Below are 22,961 nucleotides of genomic sequence, written 5' to 3' on the forward strand. Positions count from 1 at the left end.
AATGCAGCAGCTTGTAATAACTATTCAATTTTAAGAAAAATTATAAAAATAAAAAATATAATATATGTGAATTGAGCATCGACGCTATGCGCCATTCCACCATTTCTTGACTTACGTGCCAAGAATGCAAGCTTGAGAAATTTGATACTTCGTTTAAAACAAGTCTGTTATGATTGAATATGCAAGATCAGAACAGAAATTCGATGCTCCTGACCTTTCTATTACTTCTGAAAGTTTAAAAAGATGAAACATTCTCAAATAATAAATATATAAAGTAATTCAATTTTGCAATATTTATAGTAATGAAACCTGAGGCAATGTGTATTAGATTTCAATTTAGATATTACGTATACAAAATAAGACTAGAATTTAATTTTGAAGAAATTTTTATCATTCTAAAAAAAATAAAGGATGACAATATCCATAATTCTAACAATATAATACAAATTAATGATCATAAATCATCTTCTGGAGTTTTTGCCAAAATTGATGGTTCTCTGGTAAAACTTCTGAAAGAGGAATAGAAAGATTAGAAGCATCGAATTTCTGTTCTGATCTTGCATATGATACGCGAAGTCCGTGATAATTTTGTTCAACTGATTTCAAGAAATGAAATGCATCTTTTGCATCTTTCGTTGTATCGAACTCTATAAAGGTAAATTGCTTTCTTGTTGAGATCCTGCGAACGAAACCGTGCGGGGCAACTAGTCTGTAGAGATCTCTTTCACTTAAATGTGCTTCATCAATTCCAGCGATGTGGAGTGTTTTTACGTAGTTTGTTGGCTTTGTATTATTTGGTGGTCTCGCCCAAAGTGGGACGCCTTTGTATAATGTGCCTGCATATTTTTTAACAAAAGCATCAACTTCTGCTTGAGTTTCGAAACGAATAAGGCCACAGTGAGATAAAAATGATATTTCTGAGAATTGCAATCCTTGTTCGGTGAAGAAATTTCTGAATTCTTCAACAGTTGAGTTATTTATTGGGCCAAAATTTGCTGAAAGTGATCTTTTTTGCTCGTTTGAAATCTCTTCATTTTCCTTAGCATCAATATTCATATTTTGATCGTTTTCTGTATCACTAACGTTATTATTTATGTTTGGATTGTTAATTTCAGACATTTTATTGTCACTTTTCTGGCTCTTGAAAATTATAACACAAAAAGAGTTTAATATTTGTGATATAAAACAACTGAGATTGATTTTTCAACCTTCTTAAAACAAAATTCTCATAAAAAGCTAAAACCGATTCTTTGATATGAATACAGACATATATGGGTATCATGGCTATTAGATTATAATTATATCATACTCGGACATCATATTTATGATATTTTGTGCAATTTGCAAGATTTTATGAGCAATTTTAGTAAATGTTCTGGAGTGTAAAGTTTTGTTAGTATTCAATGGTTTTAAAAATTGTTTCTCCAAATTGCAAATCACTGAAAATTCGCTAACACAGCCTATTTTACTTGATCTTGGCATAATCATTCATAAATGCACATATGGCAAATAGTTACTATATGTTTATAACCTTATTACCCATATGCAATTAAATTAGAAGTAGAAGATAGTATTGTTGATAACCTTATTACGCATATGGAATTAAATTAGAAGCAGAAGATAGTATTTATATAGTGTCATAATTTTTTATAATTCTTTTAAAACAAACAAGTTTATTTCTGACAAATGATTTTGGCCAATTCCTGTAATTCTGGTTTTCGACTATTTGTGATTTTTGCTTTTGCGAAATTGGTAACTATGGCTCCATGTTCCAGAAGAAATCCAATTAACTTCATTGGTATATAATAACCGTTCAATAATATATCAAGTGGTGTCATTTTATCATAATTGCGTTGATTGATATCCCACGAATGATCAAGCATTAATCGGAATATTTTTAGATACTCGTCTTCATTTTCTGATGTAATTTTAAATGTTGAATAACATAACCCTATTTTAGAATTTTCGTCAACAGCATTGGGATTTATACCCAATTTAAAGAATTCTTTAGCAACTTCTGCGTCTCCCCACTCACAAATCCAATGAATTGGCCCTCTTACGAAATTAATATTAATTAATTCGGATTTATTCACACGCTTTAGTAATTCGAATAATATTTGCTTCTGGGTGAGAAAGCATGCAAGAAATATTGGATTATCCGGTTGTAAAATTGAAATTTCGAAATTTTCATCATCTTGGTTTAATAATAGTTTAACAGCTTCGATATTATGAAATATAATTGCGGACATTAGTGGTGATCCAGAGAAAGATGTAGAATTATTCGTATTTAATCCTGATAAAATTATTTTTAAGCATTCTGTGTATTTTTTACCGATAGCTCTCTCTATTGCATTATTAATAGACTCTTTGTTCGCCTTATAGACTTTATTTATTGCATATCCGTATTTTTTAACTAAAATGTTCAAAATTTCGTAAGCTCCTGCATTTGTGCACATATTGCAAAGAGTTATGCCAGCTTGTTGTAGTTTATAATCAGCTTCAATAATGTTTTGTAACGTTTTTAAACGGCATTTGTTATTGTAGTAATAAAATAGATAAGTAGCTACTTCTAATGAATTACAAATACAACAATAGTGGAATGGAGCGTATTCTTTAGTTAGATCTATTTCATATTCATTTAATATGTAAATAAAACACTCTAATGAATTGTAAATTGCAGCAATATCTATGAGCTTAAGTTTTTTGATTAAACACGATTTCTTATTATAAAAATTGAGAAATATTTCGTCATTAATTGAAATTTCATGAAAATCGTTGTAATTTTGACCTTTCATATACTCTATGAGTGATGTAACATCATTTTCTGCTATAGCTTTAACAATACTTTCCATTAAATTTTTTTCCATTGTTAGTGGAAAAAAAAAGTGGCAGAATTTTTAGAGATTTTAGATTGTACTTATTTCCTTAAAGCAGCATAATCTAAAACAGCAAGACCGAATAAAAACTCACATTTTCTATCAAATTATTAACTTTTTTGATGAATTTACGATTTTTTGGAGTTGGAAGCAATAATTAGTACAATTATTAGCGTTTCAATATATTAGAACGAAATAATTGGATCTAACAACTGATATATAGATGTCTGAAAGTAAAATAAATGAAACAAAACTTTGAAAAAGAAATAAGTTTAAGTTAACAATAAAGAATAACAAGTAAGTATAAATTGATGGTATTATTCGTTCTTAGCTTTAATGTGCTGCAGTATCCAATCACGACCTGAAATAATTCCATCGCCTGAAACTGCAGAGCACTCTTTAATAGCGTATTCGACATGGTATTGGGATATTTGCGTGATCGAGCTTATGTCATTTTCATTTAGTGTTTTATCTAAATCACATTTGTTGGCTAATATTAAAATTGGAATTGAGAGATTGGCACATTCAGTTAATACTTCCGAAATTTCTTCTCTTACTCTACTCATTCTTGTATGATCTGATTTATCGATAACAAATACAACACCATCGCATTGTTTAATGATTTGAAGCCATAATTCACGATATTTTCCAAGTCCACCTACATCAAAAAGACGTAGATCGTATTCGGGGATTTCGTAATACTCGGATGCTGGTGTTGAAATTGGAATGTAATCTGTTGAATCACCATGAAGAATTCTATGTACAATATGGGATTTTCCTGAACCATCTAAGCCTAAAAAACACACTGTTGATGCTTTTACAGTTGTTCCTTCTATAGAAGAATGACAACCCATTTTTTTATAAATTTTGCAACGGAATTCAAAAGTGACAAAAATGAAATCTTTATGATGATTTCTTTTGTTTTTAGCTATGAACTCTGTTCCAAATATATAATACTGTTTTTTCGAAGATATCCATTCATTTTTCATTTTGTTATTTCACATTTAGGATCTATTGCCTGAATCGGCAAACCCAAATTTTAGCTAAAAGTGACAGGGGAAAAAAACGTTTAGTATTAAAAAAAAAGACCGATGAGAGCTTCGTTCGAAATATAGAGGGAACTGAGAATGCGCAACCATTCTCAGGGAATATTGGATGCTATTCCCGTTCCCTCTGTATGGAAAATTGAGGTTTTCAAAGGGAGTTAAAATAATATCAAATTTATACTAATTTACTTCAAAATACAAAAGTATTTGACAGCTAAAATTAGTTACTTTAGCAAGCCTATCAATACCCTTTTACGATTATTGTTACTTTTTCGAAATAAAAGTAAAAACAAATTTATACTAATTTACTTCAAAATACAAAAGTATTTGACAGCTAAAATTAGTTACTTTAGCAAGCCTATCAATACCCTTTTACGATTATTGCTATTTTTTCGAAATAAAATAAATTTATTATCAAAAACCTTTTTTTTCTTAGTAAAAATAAACGAAATTTTTTACCTTATGAACTTTTGTTGGAAATATGCAAATTTAAAATAATAAAGAAAGCCGCGAGCGAAGCGATCGGCTTAGTTCGAAGATTTTGATTCAAATCTTTGCTGATCTGTAATTCGCGGAAGCCGCGAGCGAATCGAGCGGCTTGGGTCTAAGATTTTGATTCAAATCTTTGCTTATATTCCTTAAATTCTTTATGAAACTCGCAACAGTTCCATAAAAAATTTTAAATTCTAAACTGTCGAAATTACCGATCGGTAATCACACCCTTCACGGGTGTGTCACTTTTAACAGGCGTGTCACTTTTAGCTAAAATTACCCCTACTCGCCTGAATCTATCTAATGATGACGAAGGATTTTATTGTCCTATTTAAGACATTGATCTAACAGAGCAGGATAGCATGTGAAGACAAATTCATATTAATTATTGCTTCGCTCTGCCTTCTTGCTTTGATTTCATTACCTTGTTTGATGTAATTAACATGATCAATCGCCATGGCCAAGCACCCAATGGGTATCTCGAAAATTATTAGCAGGAATACTTTTCAATGTTATATGGTTTATACACTCGAATGTATTATCTTAAAAATGTTATTTTCTCTATTTAAGAAAATAAAAGATCATTTTTACTTAAAAAAGAGCATGAAATTTATTAGATTCTGTGGAAATCACGGACAAGTTGCATAACATGGTTGTTAAGCTTATCATTTGCAATAAATTCTTCAAGCTTGTAGATACCGATAACGCCTCTTGTGGTTTGGATCAGCTGGAATGTTGATTCTTTCAACTTCAGCAGACTGATGTCTCAACTCTGGGAGGATTGAAGTGATATCCTGAAGAAGGAAGATGGACCACATTGAGTTGGACCATATGTTCTTCTTGAGAATATCTTCTTGAACTTCTGGAGAAAGTGTTTCTAGGCAAGCATCATGTCAAAGGAAAATATTATACCAGAAGTTTTCTCTTGTAGATTTTATCTCCTCCTACTATCCACGAAGTGATGGGCAAGCGACTGAAAGATATCCGAATTTGTGGAAATCATAGAAATCTTCTTCTGGAATCTATGACATTCTCTGGACATGAAGAGAAAGGATGGCTGATTCATCAATAGCTCTCATGATACCTGCTGCGATTTGACCAAGATCTTCACCACAGATGTGCATCTTTGTTGCATTCATGAGAACACTGAGCTTTGGTTGAGCCTTTTGTACCCAAAGATTTGTCAATCTCTCGTAGAAGAACTTGTGAGCTTCTTCCTTAACACGTTGCTTGAGTCCTTCATCGAGTTCATTCCATGATGATGAAACGTAAACAACTGGTCCTTCCTGTGTGGCTTGGACGTGATCTTTGAGGACTTCAGTTCTCATGAGGTAGAATCCTTTTCTCTCTGGATCTTCGATGAGAACGTTGTTGCAACTTTAACTTTTTTCTTTGGATGTTTTTGATTTTCGTGGAGGAGTAGATTTTGTAAATGGATCATCTATATCGCATATTATAATAATTTTATTCTTTTTCTTCGGTTTTTGTAATGTCTCATGGCTAATTGGATCAAATTTTTTTATACTGGCTTGGAAGAGTAATTAATTGGTAAAGATGTAATTACATCATTGCCTTGTAGTAAGGCATATTCTGATTTTGTCTCATTTTCTTCGAATTTGTAGAATCATCTGATTTAGAATTAATTTCTATGTTCTTTCCATCATTTTTGGATGTTATGACACATTCTTCAGTTATGCATTTGTTTAACAAATCCTTTGGAAGTTTGCAATATGGAATTAACATCGAAAGTTTACGAAGTTTGATTAAAACTATTAATTATCTTTTTTCTTTTTGATTAAATTCAGTATGCACGCTTGTCGTGGTTTGAAATTGCTAACAATTCATGTTTTTAGTAAATATCTCCAAATCTCTTTTTATGCAACTTTTTACTGCTCATTCATTGATCATAAACATTGTCTAGGGGCTAAAATTCAACACTTAGCACTAACATGTGCAAAATTCTTGTAAAAGATTCTCTCAAATGAGTTATATATAATTTATAAATTTCCTCAAAACCAAAAAAAATAATGTTAGTTAATTAAAATATTTTAATTAAACTTCATTTGAATCTTTGTCTAATTGAATCTCTCAGATTTCTGATTGAATCTCTTCGATTTCTTCTGCGTCATTTTTACTTTCATTTTTATTATTTTGTCTTCGCTTATAAAGAATGAATAACGCGACTGCAACTCCAACAACCACAAGTATTGCAATGATGACCCCAGCAACAATACCACCAGTATTACTTTTTCCTCCATTTCCTCCATTAGAATCATCGCCATCACTTGGAGACCCTTGAGGTTTATCATTGTTATTGCTGGGTTCTGGACCAGTACCTGGTTTTGGATCTGTTCCAGGTTCTGGATCAGTACCTGGTGATGCACCTGTTTCTTTAGTTGGATCTGTTCCAGGTTCTGGATCTGTTCCTGGTTTTGGATCTGTTCCTGGTGATGCACCTGTTTCTTTAGTTGGATCTGTTCCAGGTTCTGGATCTGTTCCTGGTGATGCACTTGTTTCTTTAGTTGGATCTGTTCCAGGTTCTGGATCTGTTCCTGGTTTTGGATCTGTTCCTGGTGATGCACCTGTTTCTTTAGTTGGATCTGTCCCGGGTTCTGGATCTGTTCCTGGTTTTGGATCTGTTCCTGGTTTTGGATCTGTTCCAGGTTCTGGATCTGTTCCAGGTTCTGGATCTGTTCCAGGTTCTGGATCTGTGTTATCTGGCTGTGGAAGATCGGAATCTATTGCTGTATAAACATTATCATCCAATCCAAATGCATTGCCTAAATCATTTGAAGAATGAAGTTTCTTAGAACTTGATTGGTCAATAACTTTGAAATCGCTCTTTGGGAATTTAACAGAAATTGTATCATCATTGTTATCTCCATATACAATGTTTTCAATTTTTCCTGAGGATGTAAGTTCTAAATTAAAGAGACTTGGAAATTCTTCAATGTGTTCTGAAACAAACTTTTGTGAGATTGGCAAATACACAGATCCTATTGATGCTTTGAAGACGTAATGTGTTGCTGTGGATTCAAATCTGATATTTAATGGATTTACTCCTTTAGGGATTTCAACTTTCTCAATATCTCCTGTCCAAGTCTTGAAGAAGTAAATTTTGCTGACCTTGTAAAAAATCTCCTTCTTTGTGTTAATGGAGAATGAATCTTCAATATTTATTGGTGAAATACCTTGTGAATTACTATATTTCAACATAACTGGATTATTTGTGTTAAATGTGATTTCGTTAGCACAATCTACTCCTGATAAGGTTGTGCATTTAGGATAAATTGTGTATGAACGATGACCTCTTAGATATGTTATATTATCTTTTGGAAGAATTTCTCTTATTGTATTATCTGTATGATCATAAACAATCGTTGGAACGGAGTTAACTTTAATTGGGATTTCACCTGAATAAATTGTGTTTGTGAGATCTATATAGATAGGTTTGTCATTAGAATCTACGAATGTATATCTTACATTAATTGCCTGGAATCTTTCACTACTTCCAAATTGATGTTCTGTTAAAATAAGTTTTGTAGGAAGATCTACACCTTCAACGGTTGACGAAATTGCAACAACTTCTTTATTTGGAAGATAACCAGATTCTGTAAGGAAGACATAATATGATTTCAGTTCGCCAATAAATGCTGTTGGGCAGGATGGATCATTTCCTGTATATATATTTGATGGATTGTAATATTCTTTTCCAGGAATTTGCATTACTGGTTTGTGATATAAAGATGCATAATAAGTTGAAGAAGACTTACTTGTACGGACCAAAATCATATCATTTAACCAAACAGCATTTGATGGAATTAAATACACATGAGTTGCTAAAACCTTATGCTCAATTTGCGGAACACTGTTTACTAAGAATAAGAATAAATATTGATTTCTTACATTTTGAGATGTAAATGGAATTTTGATAGAAAAGTATCTCGCATTTTGATCTGTTCCAATACTTGATTTGCTTATCCTATTGACATAGAAAGACTTTCCGCTCAGTTTCTTTAATTCGAAAAGAACAGTCGGAATATAAGTATTATAGTCTGTTGTTTGGAAAATCAGAGATGGAATATAATTTTCAACATTGAAATAAGTGTCATATGAAGTATTACCAGGACTCGATGCTGTAGACTTTGTTATATCCATATTGAATTTATACAGACGAATTTTAGAATCGAATATTACTGATTCTGTAATTAGAACGTTTGAAGTTGATGAAGAAATATATGCATATTGAGATGAAATTCCTAATTGACTAGCAGAATATGTATTTCCATTTTGAGCATTTGAATATTTTGGAACAAAGAGACCATCTAAGAGTTCATGATTTTGGATAAATCCATAATGTATATTATTCTTCAATGCATAACTTGAATGAGATACAATTCTGTTTATTGATAGTCTTTTATATAGTGAACTAGGTTTTTCAAATATTGTTTTCCTTAAAATTGTTCCATCTGAAGCATCTAACAAATATGAAAAAGTACCTAGTAGGAATTTCTTCTTTGTTTCCCATAAATACCAAGTAACATATTTATTATTTGTATTTGTTTGGAACATCAAGTATTGATCTGAATTTTTCTTTGTATACAAATAACCTAATTTAATTTTTGTAGCGCCCTTTGTCTCTAACTTGACATTATATTGATCATGAGTGATAAATAATCTGGTAGATTCGCCATGATATTCTGTTGATTCACCGTATGTACCAGTGAAAGGAATTGTTACAGGATCCATATCTACGTTAGAATATGATAGGCAATATACTTTAAATTTGATGTTACCTGATAGATCTGAAACAAAAAACTTTGGTAATTCTGTATAGCTATTTGGTAATTCTTGTTCCGGATATACTTTTGATTTGATGATATCATCGTTAGCAACAACTGATATACAAAATGTTTTTTTATATTTTGTATTTAGGTTTTGGACCTTAGGAACGATCAATAATGATGTCAAGGGAGTTTGGTAGATAGCTGTTGAATCACCTTCTCTCATGTCATCAAATTTGATTAAACATGATTCATATGATGGGAAGGTATATAGTAGCTTTGGATCACTTGTAAAATCTTTAAGTTTAATGACCTTATAATAATATTTCCATGATAATTTCACACTATCTATTGTTAAATAAATATATGGGAAGGAGCATTGAGACTTTTTAATTGTAAATTCAAGAGGAATATCCGCAACAAGACTCACAGTTGATTTGGCAACATCCTTTTTTACTACTTGAATGGAGATTCCAATTCCAATTGTAAATGCTAATGGAATATCTAATGCAAATCCTTCAATGTTTGTGAGTGAAGAGAAATCTGATTTGTCCACATAAGGAACGATTTTGTACGATTGTGGTCCATTAACAAATCCTTTTGAACCAAATTCAAATGACTTTTGATAATAAAACGTATATTTCCTAATATATTTATATTCTGATGGTAACGTTAAGATTACATTCTCACAACTTATATCCAGATTTAATGTAACAGGGATCGAAATTGGTATACCAGTCAACATGAACGTAAATTCGTATAAATTCTTTTCTTTTGATAAGATTGTGAATCCTGGGAATTTTATTTGCTTATTTAAAAGAAATTCGATACCAGCAGTGGCCTCTAGATTAACATCTGCTTTACATGTGTAATAAGAAAACATTTTTTGTTCCGCGACAATTGAAATTGTGAGTAAGGCATAAGCACCTGCATTGAGTGAAACTCCATCTGCTTTAGATAAAGTCTTGGATACACGTTTCGCCCATATTCTACTTTCAGGATCGGTATTTGAATTTGAAAGTTTTTCCAATACTTTATTGATTATATTAAATGTTGGATGACCATTTAAATAGGAACCATCTTCTGGACTCCATTCAAAAGCAATAGGAACGTTTTGTGTATGTGATAATCTATTACTTGCCTTCAAATAGAATTGTGAAAACATATCTGTTGAGTTGATTTTCTTTGTTTCGTAAACATACACACTATTTGATGTCTCAAGAAGCCTAATTATTTTGTAAAACTTATGAGTTGAAGAATTGTGAAAGACAATATTAGAAAAATCTTTGTTATCAATTTGATCAAGGGCTAGAACTGATTTTGCTCTTGCAAATCCTTTGATCGTTCTTGTAGTTTCATTCATTACATCATAGGCTAGAGTGATGTTTCCTTCTGGAATAGTATATTGACCTGCAGTGATGACATCATTGAGTCTTTCATGTAGTTTTCTGGACTTGGAGCTTGCCTGAGCCATGTTTATCAAATTCTGATATTTGCTCAATGATGTGGATGAGCACAGTAGGAAAGAAAGCATGTTTAAAAATGTTTCTTATTTTCAGATACTTTTGAAATTTGAATTTCCGAAAACATCTCAATTTTTAAATTTAAAAAGCATAAAAATATCAATCTTTATTCACTATTTCAATATAATTTTTCATTATTATTTTGAATACTTCACCAAAAATTGAGGGGTGATAGAAAAAATGAAAATAACTTCACATTTTTGACTAATCAATTCAAATTTTTTGGGTCCCATTTTTTCCCTGGCCTTTCTCAAGATTGATCAACTTAATTTTGTAGCTTGGCTACGGCCAAACTTCAAACAATTTCTTTAATCGTTAAAAGCTCTGAAAATTTGAATGCTTGCAAACGATTTTTTTTGACTTGAGTAAAAGGGTTATCAACCGAAGATTTATCTATATTTTGCGAAATAGGTAAAAAAATAGGTTGGTACTGTTGTAAACAGAAATTCATCAAAAGTGACACCTCAGAAAAGCTAAAATATTGAATTTTTGGAACTTTTGATAGAGCATGTTTTTAAATATTAATTAAAGTAAATGTATATTTTGTAAAGATTCTTTTTAATAAAAAATAAAATTTTGAAGAAGAACACAAAATCTTCTGAAAAATAATATCACATAAACTCATATTATTTTCTAATATATAACTATTTTATATAAAAATCAAATTCAATGATCTTAAAAGCGAAGGATAAACCTCAAAATTTACGAATATAATGAGTGGGAATATAATGCTTATCTATCATAAAACCATATGAAATATCAATTTTTGCTTTACGCCTAATTTTTGACGACAATTAGCAAAAAATGTTAAATGTTAACACTCAGTCCATTTGAATATGAAAAATAAAATTGACTTTGATTAAATGTTTTTATTTATCATGCAATTCTTCTTGCGACCAAAGATTTGAATAAAAGTTCAAAAAATAAGATAGCTTAAAAAATAATATACGGTAGTGTTTACTAATAGATGAATAGTATATAAATTCTATTAAAATGGATTTGATCCAAAAAAATATAAAACCAAAAATAATTGTTATAATTTAAATGAAGAAGTAATTTAAAACGATTTGATTTATGATCAAATTTTATATATTTTTTTGGATCAAATCCATTTTAATAGAATTTATATACTATTCATCTATTAGTAAACACTACCGTATATTATTTTTTAAGCTATCTTATTTTTTGAAATTTTATTCAAATCTTTGGTCGCAAGAAGAATTGCATGATAAATAAAAACATTTAATCAAAGTCAATTTTATTTTTCATATTCAAATGGACTGAGTGTTAACATTTAACATTTTTTGCTAATTGTCGTCAAAAATTAGGCGTAAAGCAAAAATTGATATTTCATATGGTTTTATGATAGATAAGCATTATATTCCCACTCATTATATTCGTAAATTTTGAGGTTTATCCTTAGTAGTATATGAGTGCGGGTTTAGTGACTTTTTTTGTTACATCTATATATAGACGATGCATTAAAATATATTTATTTATAAATCATTAAAAATTAACATTAATTTTAAAGGATTTAGTGACTTTTTTTTGTTACATCTATATATAGACGATGCATTAAAATATTAATTTATAAACACATTTAAAAAATTAACATTAATTTTAAAATAATTTATTTTTTATTTTTTTATAAAAGAAGCTATATATAGATGATGTCAGATATTCCGCGATTAATTAAACATTGTTTAAATCCTGAATGGGTTAAACTTCAATTTAAAAATGAAGATTGTGAATTATTAAATGAATATGAAAGCCAAAATAAGCTAATGAGGTATAAATATAATGATAAAGAATATTTAATTTCATGGAATCAATGGAGTCATAATCAAAGACCTCATAAACGAGAAGAAGAAATTGAAAATAATGAAATGGAAATCATTGATGACATTAAAGAGGATGGAATTCCTAAATTTTGTAGAAAAACCTTTAGAACTAAGTTAGGAGCATATAAACGTAGAGTATTAAATCCTGAATACATAAAACATTTATTTAAAAAGGAAGACTGTGAATTATTAAACGCTAATGAATATGAAAATGCTAAATCAAAACTGAAATATAAATATATTGGAAGTGATGAAAGGTGTAAAGATAAAGATAAAGTTTATACAGTTTCATATAATAACTGGCACACGTTAGGGATAAGAAAACATTTAGGAGATTATGGGAAATGTTCTGAATTCTTTAAATCTAGTATATACGAGAGAGTAAAAGAAATTAGAAATAATTATTTTCATGAATGAAAAATAAACTTTAAAAATTCATGTCTTACATTTTTGAATAATTTATTTTTTAATTTGTATGAAAATGAGTGGATCAAGATTCGTAACCGTCAATCAATTAATGGATGCTCTTTCACCAATTCTTGAAAATGTTAAGGGCACCCTTAAACAAGTAAATGTTTATTTCGATGATTATGTAGAAAGTTTATATTATAAAGGTAAGTTTAATATTAAACCTATCGCTTTTGCATTTGATAATAAATTAATTGAAAATGCAAAAATTTGGGAATTAATTCCAGATATTGAATATATAACAAATATTAATGATAAATGGTTTAAACGAATTTCAACAACAAAAGTTCTTTGTAAATTAATGATCAAAACTGAGGAAAAAGAATTTAACGGGTTTAAATATCATCCAAATAAAGTTTCAGAACTAGAAAATGAAAAACTTCAGAAAAAATTAAACGATAGACTTTCAAATGATCGTATTGAAAAAATAAATAAACTAGCAGAAGTTGCATTTAATAATGAAATATTTGATGAATATAACCTTGAACTCAGTGATGGACTTTAAGTCCTGGGCACTTTGTGCCTTGAGCTTTAAGGACCCGGGCTCAACGAGTCATGATTTATGAAATCAATTATTTGATTTATTCGCTCTTCAATAATTTCTATTCTTTTTGTTAAATCATCAATTTTCATTAATGGGGTGATTCTTGATTGAGGAATAGATTTCAAACTAACCACTCCTTTTATTTTTGAAATTTTGAATCCATCAACTTTAAACATTTTATTCAATTTACATGTTGTCAATTCTTCAAATAATTTTTTATTATTAGCATAATAGTCATTAAATTCATCAACAGATGAAAAATTTTTTATTTCAGTAATTGGTTTAACAACGTTTATTTTTTGTTGAACATTTTCACTTTCATTTATTTCTTCATCCTCTGTTTCATTTATTTTTAAAATCGGTTTCATTTATCATTAAATAAAAATTAGAATATAAGTGATGAAATAATTTTTTTAATTAATATTAAATCAGAAATGGCGGCAGGATTCTTTAAAAAATTATGGGATGGAATTAAGAAAGCTGCGGGTTGGGTTTATAAAAAGGTTATTAAACCTGTTGCAAACTTTTTGGCACCAGTAGCGAAAACGGCAGGAACTATCATAGGTGGAGTATTAGGTACTAAAGCAGGTAATCCGGCGATGGGAGCACAAACAGGTAACGCAATTGGTGGAATTGCTGAAGGAATACTTAATAAAATAGGGGGTAAATAGTGGAAAAATAAATAAATATTATTTTTATCTTAGTATTGGTTGTAGTCTTTGATAAACTTTTTCTCCTTTATTTAAATTTCTCTTATTGGGGCAGCTTTTGGTGTTATTGATTCAGCAACGTCACTAATTGCTTCTTTATTCTTAAATATCCAATTTGCTCCTTTCTTCATTGTTTCCCAAACTTTATGCGCTCCTCTTTTTACTTTATCCCACAGTTTCTTAAAGAATCCTGCAGCCATAGTTGATTATTTCATTAAAATTAAAAATTCATTTTCATCTTTTAATTTTGATTTTTTATTTAATAATAAATGACGACTAACTATTTGGTGCCAAACACTAAACCAATTAATGGAAATGTGTTTCATTCATTCGAAAAGATAAATGAAATATTCGCAAAGAATGACGGAAGAAGATATTATAGAGAACTTGAAAGTTCATGCTATGACTCTGATGCTCCATATTTTGATGATAAACAAACTCATTTAAGAATTACAAATCCGGCTCATGATGTGAACCAATTAGGTGACACATATATTAAACGCAAAGTTAAAGCAACTCTAGTTTCAAATAAAGCTTTCACATGTGATGCCGCTTTTAAATGCATGCGTTTATTCGTTGGTTACAAATCATCAAATCAAAGCTTTAAACAATTAGAAGTAGAAACCGAAAGAGGTGATGCCGGTTATCTTCAGATGGATTGCGCCCGTGAATCTTTCGCATTTGCAACATATAAACCAAAATCAGAAAGGAAAGTTAAAAAGTTTGTTCATTCGTTATATAATAATGTTCAAAAATATGATAACTCAGTATGTGGTAAATATATTGACCCTTCAGAAGTTTTCAAGAAAGCAAATGAAGAAGTTGATATCACTTTTGATATGATTATTCCGGTAAATGATTTGTTAGCATTTCAGGCGTTCGATGATTATCCTAAATCATTTGGTGAAATCATTCTTAAATATTATGTTTTCAGGGATACTTTAGTATTTTGTCAGGTTGACCCGTTAAGAGTTGCTGATTTACAAAATTACGTTTATGAAAAGATAACTGATGAAAATTATGAAAAGATTATGAATCATGTTTATAAATATGATCGCAAATTCCAACAAATCGGACTTCCTGCCAAATTAATTACAAGCTTAGCCGCTACATCTGCTGACGCAACAGTTGATGATGTTATTATTTCATGCACAAAGATGGAAGTTTTAGAGGATAAATGCATTACACCAGGATACGGTTTAATTGAAGAATCAGTTAAAGCAATACCACGTTTATTCAGTAAGGAAGATCCATTCATGATTCCAGCTCAACATATTGACGTTCGTTCACTAAATGGAGGTTGCATCACTCCTGAAGGTATCAGTTCAGATTTCTCATACGCTCTTCATAATGTTACAGATGTTGTGTTAGCATTTCCGAAGAATGCAATGCAAAGAACAGTTTTAGAAAATCCAATGCTTCGAGGTCTTCAGGTCACTATAGATTCCAGAAACTTCCCCGATCAAGCGATGACCACAGTGGGCGACATATTCTTTACACGTATGCTTCAAGCTTCTGATTTAGATGGAGTGAATGAATGCACAGAAGAATACGAGGACTCATTAACTAGACCACTGAATGATGATAATGGCACGCCATTAGCTAGAACATGGAAAGACCAAACTTCATTCTTATGCACTATTCCAGTTCAACGTGATGGAGCGGGTATATTCTTTGATGGATTAGAAACTTTCAATTCACAAGTTACAGTACAAGTGAAAGCTTATCCAATCATTCAGGGTGAAAATGACACTTACTGTTCAAAGGTGACAAATCCTCCTCAGGTTTGGTTTACTAGGACTACGTATTGGACATGGACACCGGATGAAGGTTTGAAATATCATCCAACAGGTACACCACCACAGTATAGAAGTTCATATGATGAAATATTGATGAATAGAAATGTATAAAATTATAAATTTATTTTTGATTAAATGGATTTAAATTCTGAAGAATTAGCGGGAGTATATAATACATACGTAGATGATATGATTAATGAAGCATTGAGTGATAATAGAAATGCTCTATCTAAGGAAAAATTAATGAAAATTCCATATTCTGAATGTTACTTAAATTCAATCACTGCAGCAATTGGTAAACAAAATAAAGGTAAAACATTAACGATATTAAAACAAATTATCATTATTGCTAACACTTCCCCCCATTCACATGTGTTAATTTATATCAACCGTTCAGGTTCACCTTCAGATGATACATTTGAATCTTTAAAGCATTTAATCAAAATTCCAATTATTTATTTATCACAAGAAGAAGCAGAAGATTATTTAAAAAACTTTTTAATGTATAAAGAATTATATAATACAATCAAGAAGCAAGGATTAGAGGATAAAATTATTGATAAACAACGGGATGAATTATTTGAAACACTTTCTATTTCAAATTTTGATAGAGAATTTTTGCATTCACTCATTTTTCTAGATGATGCGGTGAAATCAAAACTAATAACAAATGAGAAATCATATTTTAATCAGTTATTAACTCAATGTCGACACATTCAGTGTTCATTCTTCATGGCTGTTCAATACTTCAAAGCATTAAGCACAAACATTAAATCAAATCTATCAACACTTTTCATTTTCAGTGGTTTTAGTCGTCAACAGTTGAACGTTATGCTTTATCAAGTGAATTTACCAATGAGCATTAATGAACTTTACACACAATATCAACAATTAGGTGAACATGGAAAAATAATAGTTGATTTAAATAAAGGATGTGTTAAATTTGATTAACTTTTTATAATTAATTTTTATTTTTTATTTATAATTAAACATGACAGAAATAGCAAATCTTTTACAGGTTCCATTAAAACAAGGGACAAACAAAAAGGGGGTGTGTATAATAGAACTATGAAAGTTCCAGACGGAATGAAAGAATTAGTTCATATTGTTGCTGGTCTTCAAAAAGATGTTAAACAAATGAGAAACGTTTTAACATTACCAGAAGCTCAAGCATATGCCAAACGTCAGGTCCAAATTGGGAAGCACATGAAGCAGACATTACAGGTCCAAATGGAAAACCTGATGGTATAAATGAAGTTTTCGTTACTGATGGTCATGGTAATATTAAAGTCATAAATGGTTACAAATTAACTGTATCTGATTATCCTAAACGTAAAGCATATAATGAATGTTATCCTATGCAATTTGATGAAAATGGAAAAGCTGTTAAACAATACATTGGAGAAGGTGAACATGGCCCAATTAATTCATACCGTCATAATCCATATTCTTATTTCAATGAAGAATTAAACGCTATTGAAGAAGGACCGGATGGATTACCACGATATGTTAATCAGTTTGATGGTCAATATGCAAATTTGAGACCTGAAATTCCAGCTAAGAAATTCTTTAAAGTTGCTTTATTCGATCCAGTGTTCAATGAACAGAAAGAAGCAATGAAAGCAGAATTTAAACCAATTCAAGTGGCAAGAATTTCTTCATCTTCACTTGCAGAAGCGTTCAAGGAATTGATAAAGAAACCACTTTATTCTCAACAAGGTTATAACTTTGATTTAATTAAAGAAAGTGATAGACGTAAATTAGAAAAATCAGATGGTTTTAAGAATGCATGTAATGAAATGATTAAAGATATTGTAAATGATAAAATAAGACTGGAAGAAACTCAAAGCAATATCAATAACATTATTGGTGCAGTTACAAAGAAAGTATAAGCAAACAATGATGAACCTTGGGATATTACCGTAACAACTAAATCAAACTTTAAATATATTTTTTCTTTTTTATTCAATTATAAATGAGAAGACGTTTCACAAGTCAAAAGAACACTAACGCAAAAGCAGAGATTACGGTTGGTTATAACGTAAATGATGATAAATCACGAATTATTCAAAATGTTAAAGTTAATGTTAGCCCTGAATTAACAAGGTCAGCAACTCAACCAAATTTATTAACTCGTGACTTACCGAAGAATGAGGAGAATGAAGAAAACCATGAGAATGGAGACCCAATCATTTTATCTGAACCCGGTAAAGAACCTGTTGAAATCCCCACATATCCAACATACCCCCCACCTCTTTCATCAAACATCGAGAACCCAGGAATATACGATTCCAGTCGCAATGCGCCATATAAAATAGACATTAATTCTGAATTAATGAAAATTTACCGTGATATAATAACTGATAATTATGATTCAATAATAAATTTAATTGATCAATCTGGTTTAATTATTTTACCTTATGAATCATTAATTCACATTATCGCCATTCTTTGTGATGTTCAAGATTCAGACGTTAAGATTCAATTTTTCATAGATGATGAGGTTTCATGCTGCGGAACAGTTGCAAAAATAAATCCTATAAAGGATATTAGCACAATTAAGATATCAAAGAACGGAACAACAACTGAACTTCATTTAACATATAATGATATTTATAATAAAATAGTTGATGAATATAAAATATCACTTGAAAAATTCTTTGTTAAGGCTATTTAATATTCAAGCATTAACATTATGAATAATAATCCTTTGAATCATAATCAATAATAATTGACCTTTCACCAGTTTCTATCGTTTGTTTTATTTCTTTTTGTTCCCCACTATCTGGATCGGTCATTGTAATTGTTTTTGTTATAGTATCAGCTTTATCTTTAACTTCAATCTTTTTTCCATCAGGATATTTAAACCAAAATTCCAAAAATTCGATATTGTCAATCTGTTCATATTTTAATCTATCAATTGCATTTTTAATACCATCTGAAAATCTTATGAAATGGTCATTATATGGGTTTGATTGAACTAAATTTGAATGAAGTGAAATATAACCGATGATGAATATGACATTGACTCATATTTTCTGAAAACACTGAAATTTATAACATGAATGAATTTCTTATTCGTTGAATTTATGAATTCTTGAGGTAATCTTATTCTAGTTTTATTTATCACTGGAAAATAACGCTTTACCATATTTTTAATCGTAATAAAAATGTCAATTATCAATATTATTTCGAATAATAACTAGTGGAATTAAATTTAACAGTTAGTGAATTTATAATGTTACTCTCGTTTCTGTGAGTGGTAAATTTAATCCCATTCTTTTAGACCCTTCAGATTATATATCATTTATTAAAGGTGACCATGAAAAAACGTATGATATGCATATAAATAATGTGATAACGAAATGGGATATTAACACAATTTTAAGTTATTTAAATGAATCATTTATCGTTTGGTATGAAGAAAATTTTAAATCAAAACCTGATAAACTTTTTGAACTTGATGAAATAAATAACCTTATTAAATTTCCGCTGAAAATTAAATTTTGTACTCCTCATCTTCGTTCATTGTTGGGGAATATTAAATTTTGAAAAAGATGTTGGGGATGTTTTGTATTCTGACACGGTTCCAATTTCATTTTAATCAAATGTGATAAAGTTAATACCCCAATGAGATTTTCACATCAAACATTAGACCCTAACTCTTACCCATCAATACAAAACATTTTATCCATCAACTTAAACATATTTTCTTTATCATATCCGTTTCAATTATCCGGGAATTCATTTATTCTTCATTCAAAAGATTTATCAAATATTAAATTTAGAATAACTGACCTATTTGATTGTGATTTAGAATTCATGAATGAAATATTATGGCAATTTCAAATAGAAAAAATAGCTGATGAGATAACGGATTAAATATTTATTTTTAAATCATAATAAATGATTAAACAACAGCAACCACAGCAACTTAAGGCACAGACCATTACATACGCCACATATGCATATAATTCAAAGACGGCAGAACAAACGCAAAGGTTGAAATATGGAGATTTGGAGATAGTATTGAAAAATGACCATTTTGAATTCGTTTGCAAGGGTGGTGCAGTGATATCAAATATAAAAGAAATTTTATTTATGAATTCAAAAATTAAAGGAATAACGGATGATATAACATCAATTCCACCAGAAGAACAAAGATATTACGCATTAAATGCATTTCCTAAAGTTTTGAAGATTGGAAGATTTAATTTAAATGAGGAATTCATAGAAGGTTTCCTAAATGACATAATGAAGAAGGCAGATAAGGAATATGTGGATAGTGAGTTAATGAAGAAGGCAAATTTGGTTTATGTGGTAAGTGAATTAATGAAGAAGGCAGATAAGGAATATGTGGTAAGTGAATTAATGAAGAAGGCAGATAAGGAATATGTGGTAAGTGAATTAATGAAGAAAGCAGATAAGGGACTTGTGGCTAGTGTGTTAATGAAGAAAGCAGATAAGGAATATGTTAATGAAAAAGATAATGAAATTATAGAAAGGGTTGACTGGTACCATGAACGGACATCGAAGATTTTAAAAACTAAAGCTGATACAGGATGGGTTTCAGAATGTTTAGACCTTAAAGCGGATAAAACTTATGTTAACGATGAGTTAGAGAAGAAAGCAAATAAGACTCATACACATACAAGTTTTACAACTGTTGCTATAGAAAGTATTGAAGGAACGGTTGACGTAACTGGTGGTGATGAATTATATTGTAAACCTCCTAACTTTCCACAAGGTTTAACATCGGATGACGACATAACGACGATGAGAAACATTAGATGTAAAGATGTTTATGTCATGAAGGATGAACATAATATTAAATTCACTGCTCAAGATTTATATGACAAGAAAGCAGATAAAACAGAGCTTCAAACATTAAAGACAGAAATACTTCAAACATTATATCCTATAGGCTCTATTTATACGTCAATGAACTCAACAAATCCAGAAGTAGTACTTGGTTTTGGAACTTGGACTCAAATAGTCGACAGGTTTTTGTATTGTGCAAACTCTTCAAAGGAAACAGGGGGAAGTAAAACGATTACAGGTGAAAATTTACCTGCACACAGTCACTACATAGATTTAAGCACATCTCAAGCGGGTTGGCATAAGCATAGATATTGGGATTGGTCAGGAATGACAAAAGGTAAAGGATATGATGTTAAAGACGACGTTAAGTTTGCCATAAATTGTTACTGGAGTGACACTCAGGGAGAAGGAAACCATACACATCGCGTTTCAGGATATACGCAAACAACGGGACAAAGTAAAGACTACATGCCACCTTACATGACAGTTTACGCATGGTACCGCATTTATTGAATGAACTAAATATATTTTATGTCTGTAATTAATTAGGTAATGAAGTAGTGGATGAACTGCAGAAATATGTGTTATCGTTAATGTTTACGTCATGGTTTCAGGTTAGGCAGTTATGACTTATTTTTGAAGAACTAAAGGTGTCACTACGTCACTCAGTGTCACTCGGTTATTTAACTTCTCTGAAAAAATGAGACAACATGACATTTTGACAACATAGTGGGAAATGAGGAAGGCAGTTATGACTTATTTTTGAAGAACTAAAGGTGTCACTACGTCACTCAGTGTCACTCGGTTATTTAACTTCTCTGAAAAAATGAGACAACATGACATTTTGACAACATTTACGAAAATATGATGCAGTCCAAAAATAAAGTGATCAAACATTTCAATCTGTCTATTATAGATCCAAGGTGATGTGATTTTTGCATCCCTGGGATGGACGATACACCCAAAGTGTCACCTTTTGGGATAACATGAATTTTAAATATCATGAGAGTTCTGCAAACCATATGCACAATATCTATTCAGCCTGACTTCTTGTATATATGAGTTAGACTTCTTAAATATTGTGCTTGGGGCGATATAAGCATTTCCGAGATTACCATCGTGCTCTATAGTATGCTACTTCTCCCTGGTTCTAGCTCAGTTCCAAGGATATTGGCGTTCAAGGATTTGGCAAGGTCCTTCCGAAGTCTCTCATTCGATGAGAGATTTCGGAAGAATCTTGCCTTAAAGTACTCCAACTCTTGTTCTTTTGTTCCTAAATAGTGAGAAAAGTTATTTGACTACTTAAGGTAGAGATTATCCGAGGTCCCTCATTTGATGAGAGGCCTCGGATAATCTCTGCCTTAAAATTGTACACTTGTAGTCCATGAGAGTGTAAGTATACATTGATAGGACAGCTTTCTTCTGAAGTCTTAGATTTGATGAGAACCTCAGAAGAAAACTGTCCTATTTTATAGTAAAAGGAGTTTCAGGAGCTCCAAGGCTCCCTTTCGTAAGGATTAGGAGCTTTGGAGCTCCTGGTTCGTAGATGTGTTTCGCATCTTTCATCAGCAAAGGACATTTACCATCTGGGACTCTGTTGATGGAGACTCAGGAGCTCCAAAGCTCCCTTTAGTAAGGATTAGAAGTTTTGAAGCTCCTGGTTCGTAGACGTGTTTCGCATCTTTCATCAGAAGAGGCCCAAATGCTAAATAGCCTCTGCTGATGAGCTTCAGGAGCTCCAAGGCTCCCTCTCGTAACGATTAGGAGCTTTGTAGCTCCTGAAGGTAAGGTAGGATTGCTCTGATCTCTAATCAGTAGATGCCATGCCTCATTATGAACTCTACTGACAAGAGATCAAGAGCTCCAAGGACTCCCTTTTTAGTTAGTGGCGTTCTCACCATTTAGTAGGATTGCTGATCCTACTAATGAAGTGATCACTTAGTATACGTTTTGAATAAATTGAATTTTTTTTAGAATTTAGTATTTTTTTATAGACATCACATGTATATTATAAATACATAAATATATTCTTTAATTCAAAAAATTCAATTCGGTTT

At 30.7% G+C, this 22,961-nt stretch overlaps 10 protein-coding genes and 2 pseudogenes across 12 annotated transcripts, besides 4 other annotated features; 5 read left to right on the forward strand and 7 right to left on the reverse strand.

Moving 5' to 3' along the window:
* Positions 1-323: 323 nt before the first annotated feature.
* TVAGG3_0864150 (RNA-binding domain, RBD family-containing protein) lies at positions 324-1,235 on the reverse strand (the record flags this gene model as incomplete). Its single annotated transcript, XM_001314596.1, has 1 exon — positions 448-1,119. The coding sequence occupies one exon, from the start codon at positions 1,117-1,119 to the stop codon at positions 448-450; it is 672 nt and encodes a 223-aa protein (XP_001314626.1).
* Positions 1,236-1,639: 404 nt separating this feature from the next.
* On the reverse strand, positions 1,640-2,974 carry TVAGG3_0864160 (protein ubiquitination; the record flags this gene model as incomplete). Its single annotated transcript, XM_001314597.2, has 1 exon — positions 1,674-2,852. One exon carries the CDS (start codon positions 2,850-2,852, stop codon positions 1,674-1,676), a length of 1,179 nt encoding a protein of 392 aa, XP_001314627.1.
* A 162-nt stretch (positions 2,975-3,136) lies between these two features.
* Positions 3,137-3,733, reverse strand: TVAGG3_0864170 (GTP binding; the record flags this gene model as incomplete). Its single annotated transcript, XM_001314598.1, has 1 exon — positions 3,194-3,730. The coding sequence occupies one exon, from the start codon at positions 3,728-3,730 to the stop codon at positions 3,194-3,196; it is 537 nt and encodes a 178-aa protein (XP_001314628.1).
* Positions 3,734-3,901: 168 nt separating this feature from the next.
* Positions 3,902-4,702: a mobile genetic element.
* A 317-nt stretch (positions 4,703-5,019) lies between these two features.
* On the reverse strand, positions 5,020-5,804 carry TVAGG3_0864190 (heteropolysaccharide binding; the record flags this gene model as incomplete). Its single annotated transcript, XM_001314599.2, has 1 exon — positions 5,437-5,742. The coding sequence occupies one exon, from the start codon at positions 5,740-5,742 to the stop codon at positions 5,437-5,439; it is 306 nt and encodes a 101-aa protein (XP_001314629.1).
* A 698-nt stretch (positions 5,805-6,502) lies between these two features.
* TVAGG3_0864200 (uncharacterized protein) lies at positions 6,503-7,630 on the reverse strand (the record flags this gene model as incomplete). The annotated part of the gene is made up of 1 exon (XM_001314600.1): positions 6,503-7,630. One exon carries the CDS (start codon positions 7,628-7,630, stop codon positions 6,503-6,505), a length of 1,128 nt encoding a protein of 375 aa, XP_001314630.1.
* Positions 7,631-8,817: 1,187 nt separating this feature from the next.
* Positions 8,818-10,732, reverse strand: TVAGG3_0864210 (annotated as a pseudogene). The gene has a single exon. A coding segment is annotated over exon 1 (1,915 nt).
* Positions 10,733-11,152: 420 nt separating this feature from the next.
* Positions 11,153-11,190: a mobile genetic element.
* Positions 11,191-13,079: 1,889 nt separating this feature from the next.
* TVAGG3_0864230 (protein of unknown function, DUF4108 family) lies at positions 13,080-13,535 on the forward strand (the record flags this gene model as incomplete). Its single annotated transcript, XM_001314602.1, has 1 exon — positions 13,080-13,535. The coding sequence occupies one exon, from the start codon at positions 13,080-13,082 to the stop codon at positions 13,533-13,535; it is 456 nt and encodes a 151-aa protein (XP_001314632.1).
* Positions 13,536-14,008: 473 nt separating this feature from the next.
* TVAGG3_0864240 (N-acetylmuramoyl-l-alanine amidase family) lies at positions 14,009-14,245 on the forward strand (the record flags this gene model as incomplete). The annotated part of the gene is made up of 1 exon (XM_001288988.2): positions 14,009-14,245. One exon carries the CDS (start codon positions 14,009-14,011, stop codon positions 14,243-14,245), a length of 237 nt encoding a protein of 78 aa, XP_001288989.2.
* Positions 14,246-14,709: 464 nt separating this feature from the next.
* Positions 14,710-21,411: a mobile genetic element.
* TVAGG3_0864260 (uncharacterized protein) lies at positions 15,442-16,194 on the forward strand (the record flags this gene model as incomplete). The annotated part of the gene is made up of 1 exon (XM_051249804.1): positions 15,442-16,194. The coding sequence occupies one exon, from the start codon at positions 15,442-15,444 to the stop codon at positions 16,192-16,194; it is 753 nt and encodes a 250-aa protein (XP_051085279.1).
* On the forward strand, positions 18,059-18,760 carry TVAGG3_0864270 (uncharacterized protein; the record flags this gene model as incomplete). The annotated part of the gene is made up of 1 exon (XM_051249805.1): positions 18,059-18,760. One exon carries the CDS (start codon positions 18,059-18,061, stop codon positions 18,758-18,760), a length of 702 nt encoding a protein of 233 aa, XP_051085280.1.
* On the forward strand, positions 20,185-21,055 carry TVAGG3_0864280 (phage tail repeat-like family; the record flags this gene model as incomplete). The annotated part of the gene is made up of 1 exon (XM_001314605.2): positions 20,185-21,055. A coding segment is annotated over one exon (871 nt), but the record flags the coding sequence as incomplete, so codon positions are not given.
* Positions 21,412-21,815: 404 nt separating the features above from the next.
* Positions 21,816-22,961: part of a mobile genetic element that runs on past the window's edge.
* Positions 22,391-22,585, reverse strand: TVAGG3_0864300 (annotated as a pseudogene). Its single transcript has one exon. A coding segment is annotated over exon 1 (195 nt).

Source organism: Trichomonas vaginalis, chromosome VI, assembly GCF_026262505.1.
Source record: "Trichomonas vaginalis G3 chromosome VI, whole genome shotgun sequence".
NCBI classification, from domain to species: Eukaryota; Parabasalia; order Trichomonadida; family Trichomonadidae; genus Trichomonas; species Trichomonas vaginalis.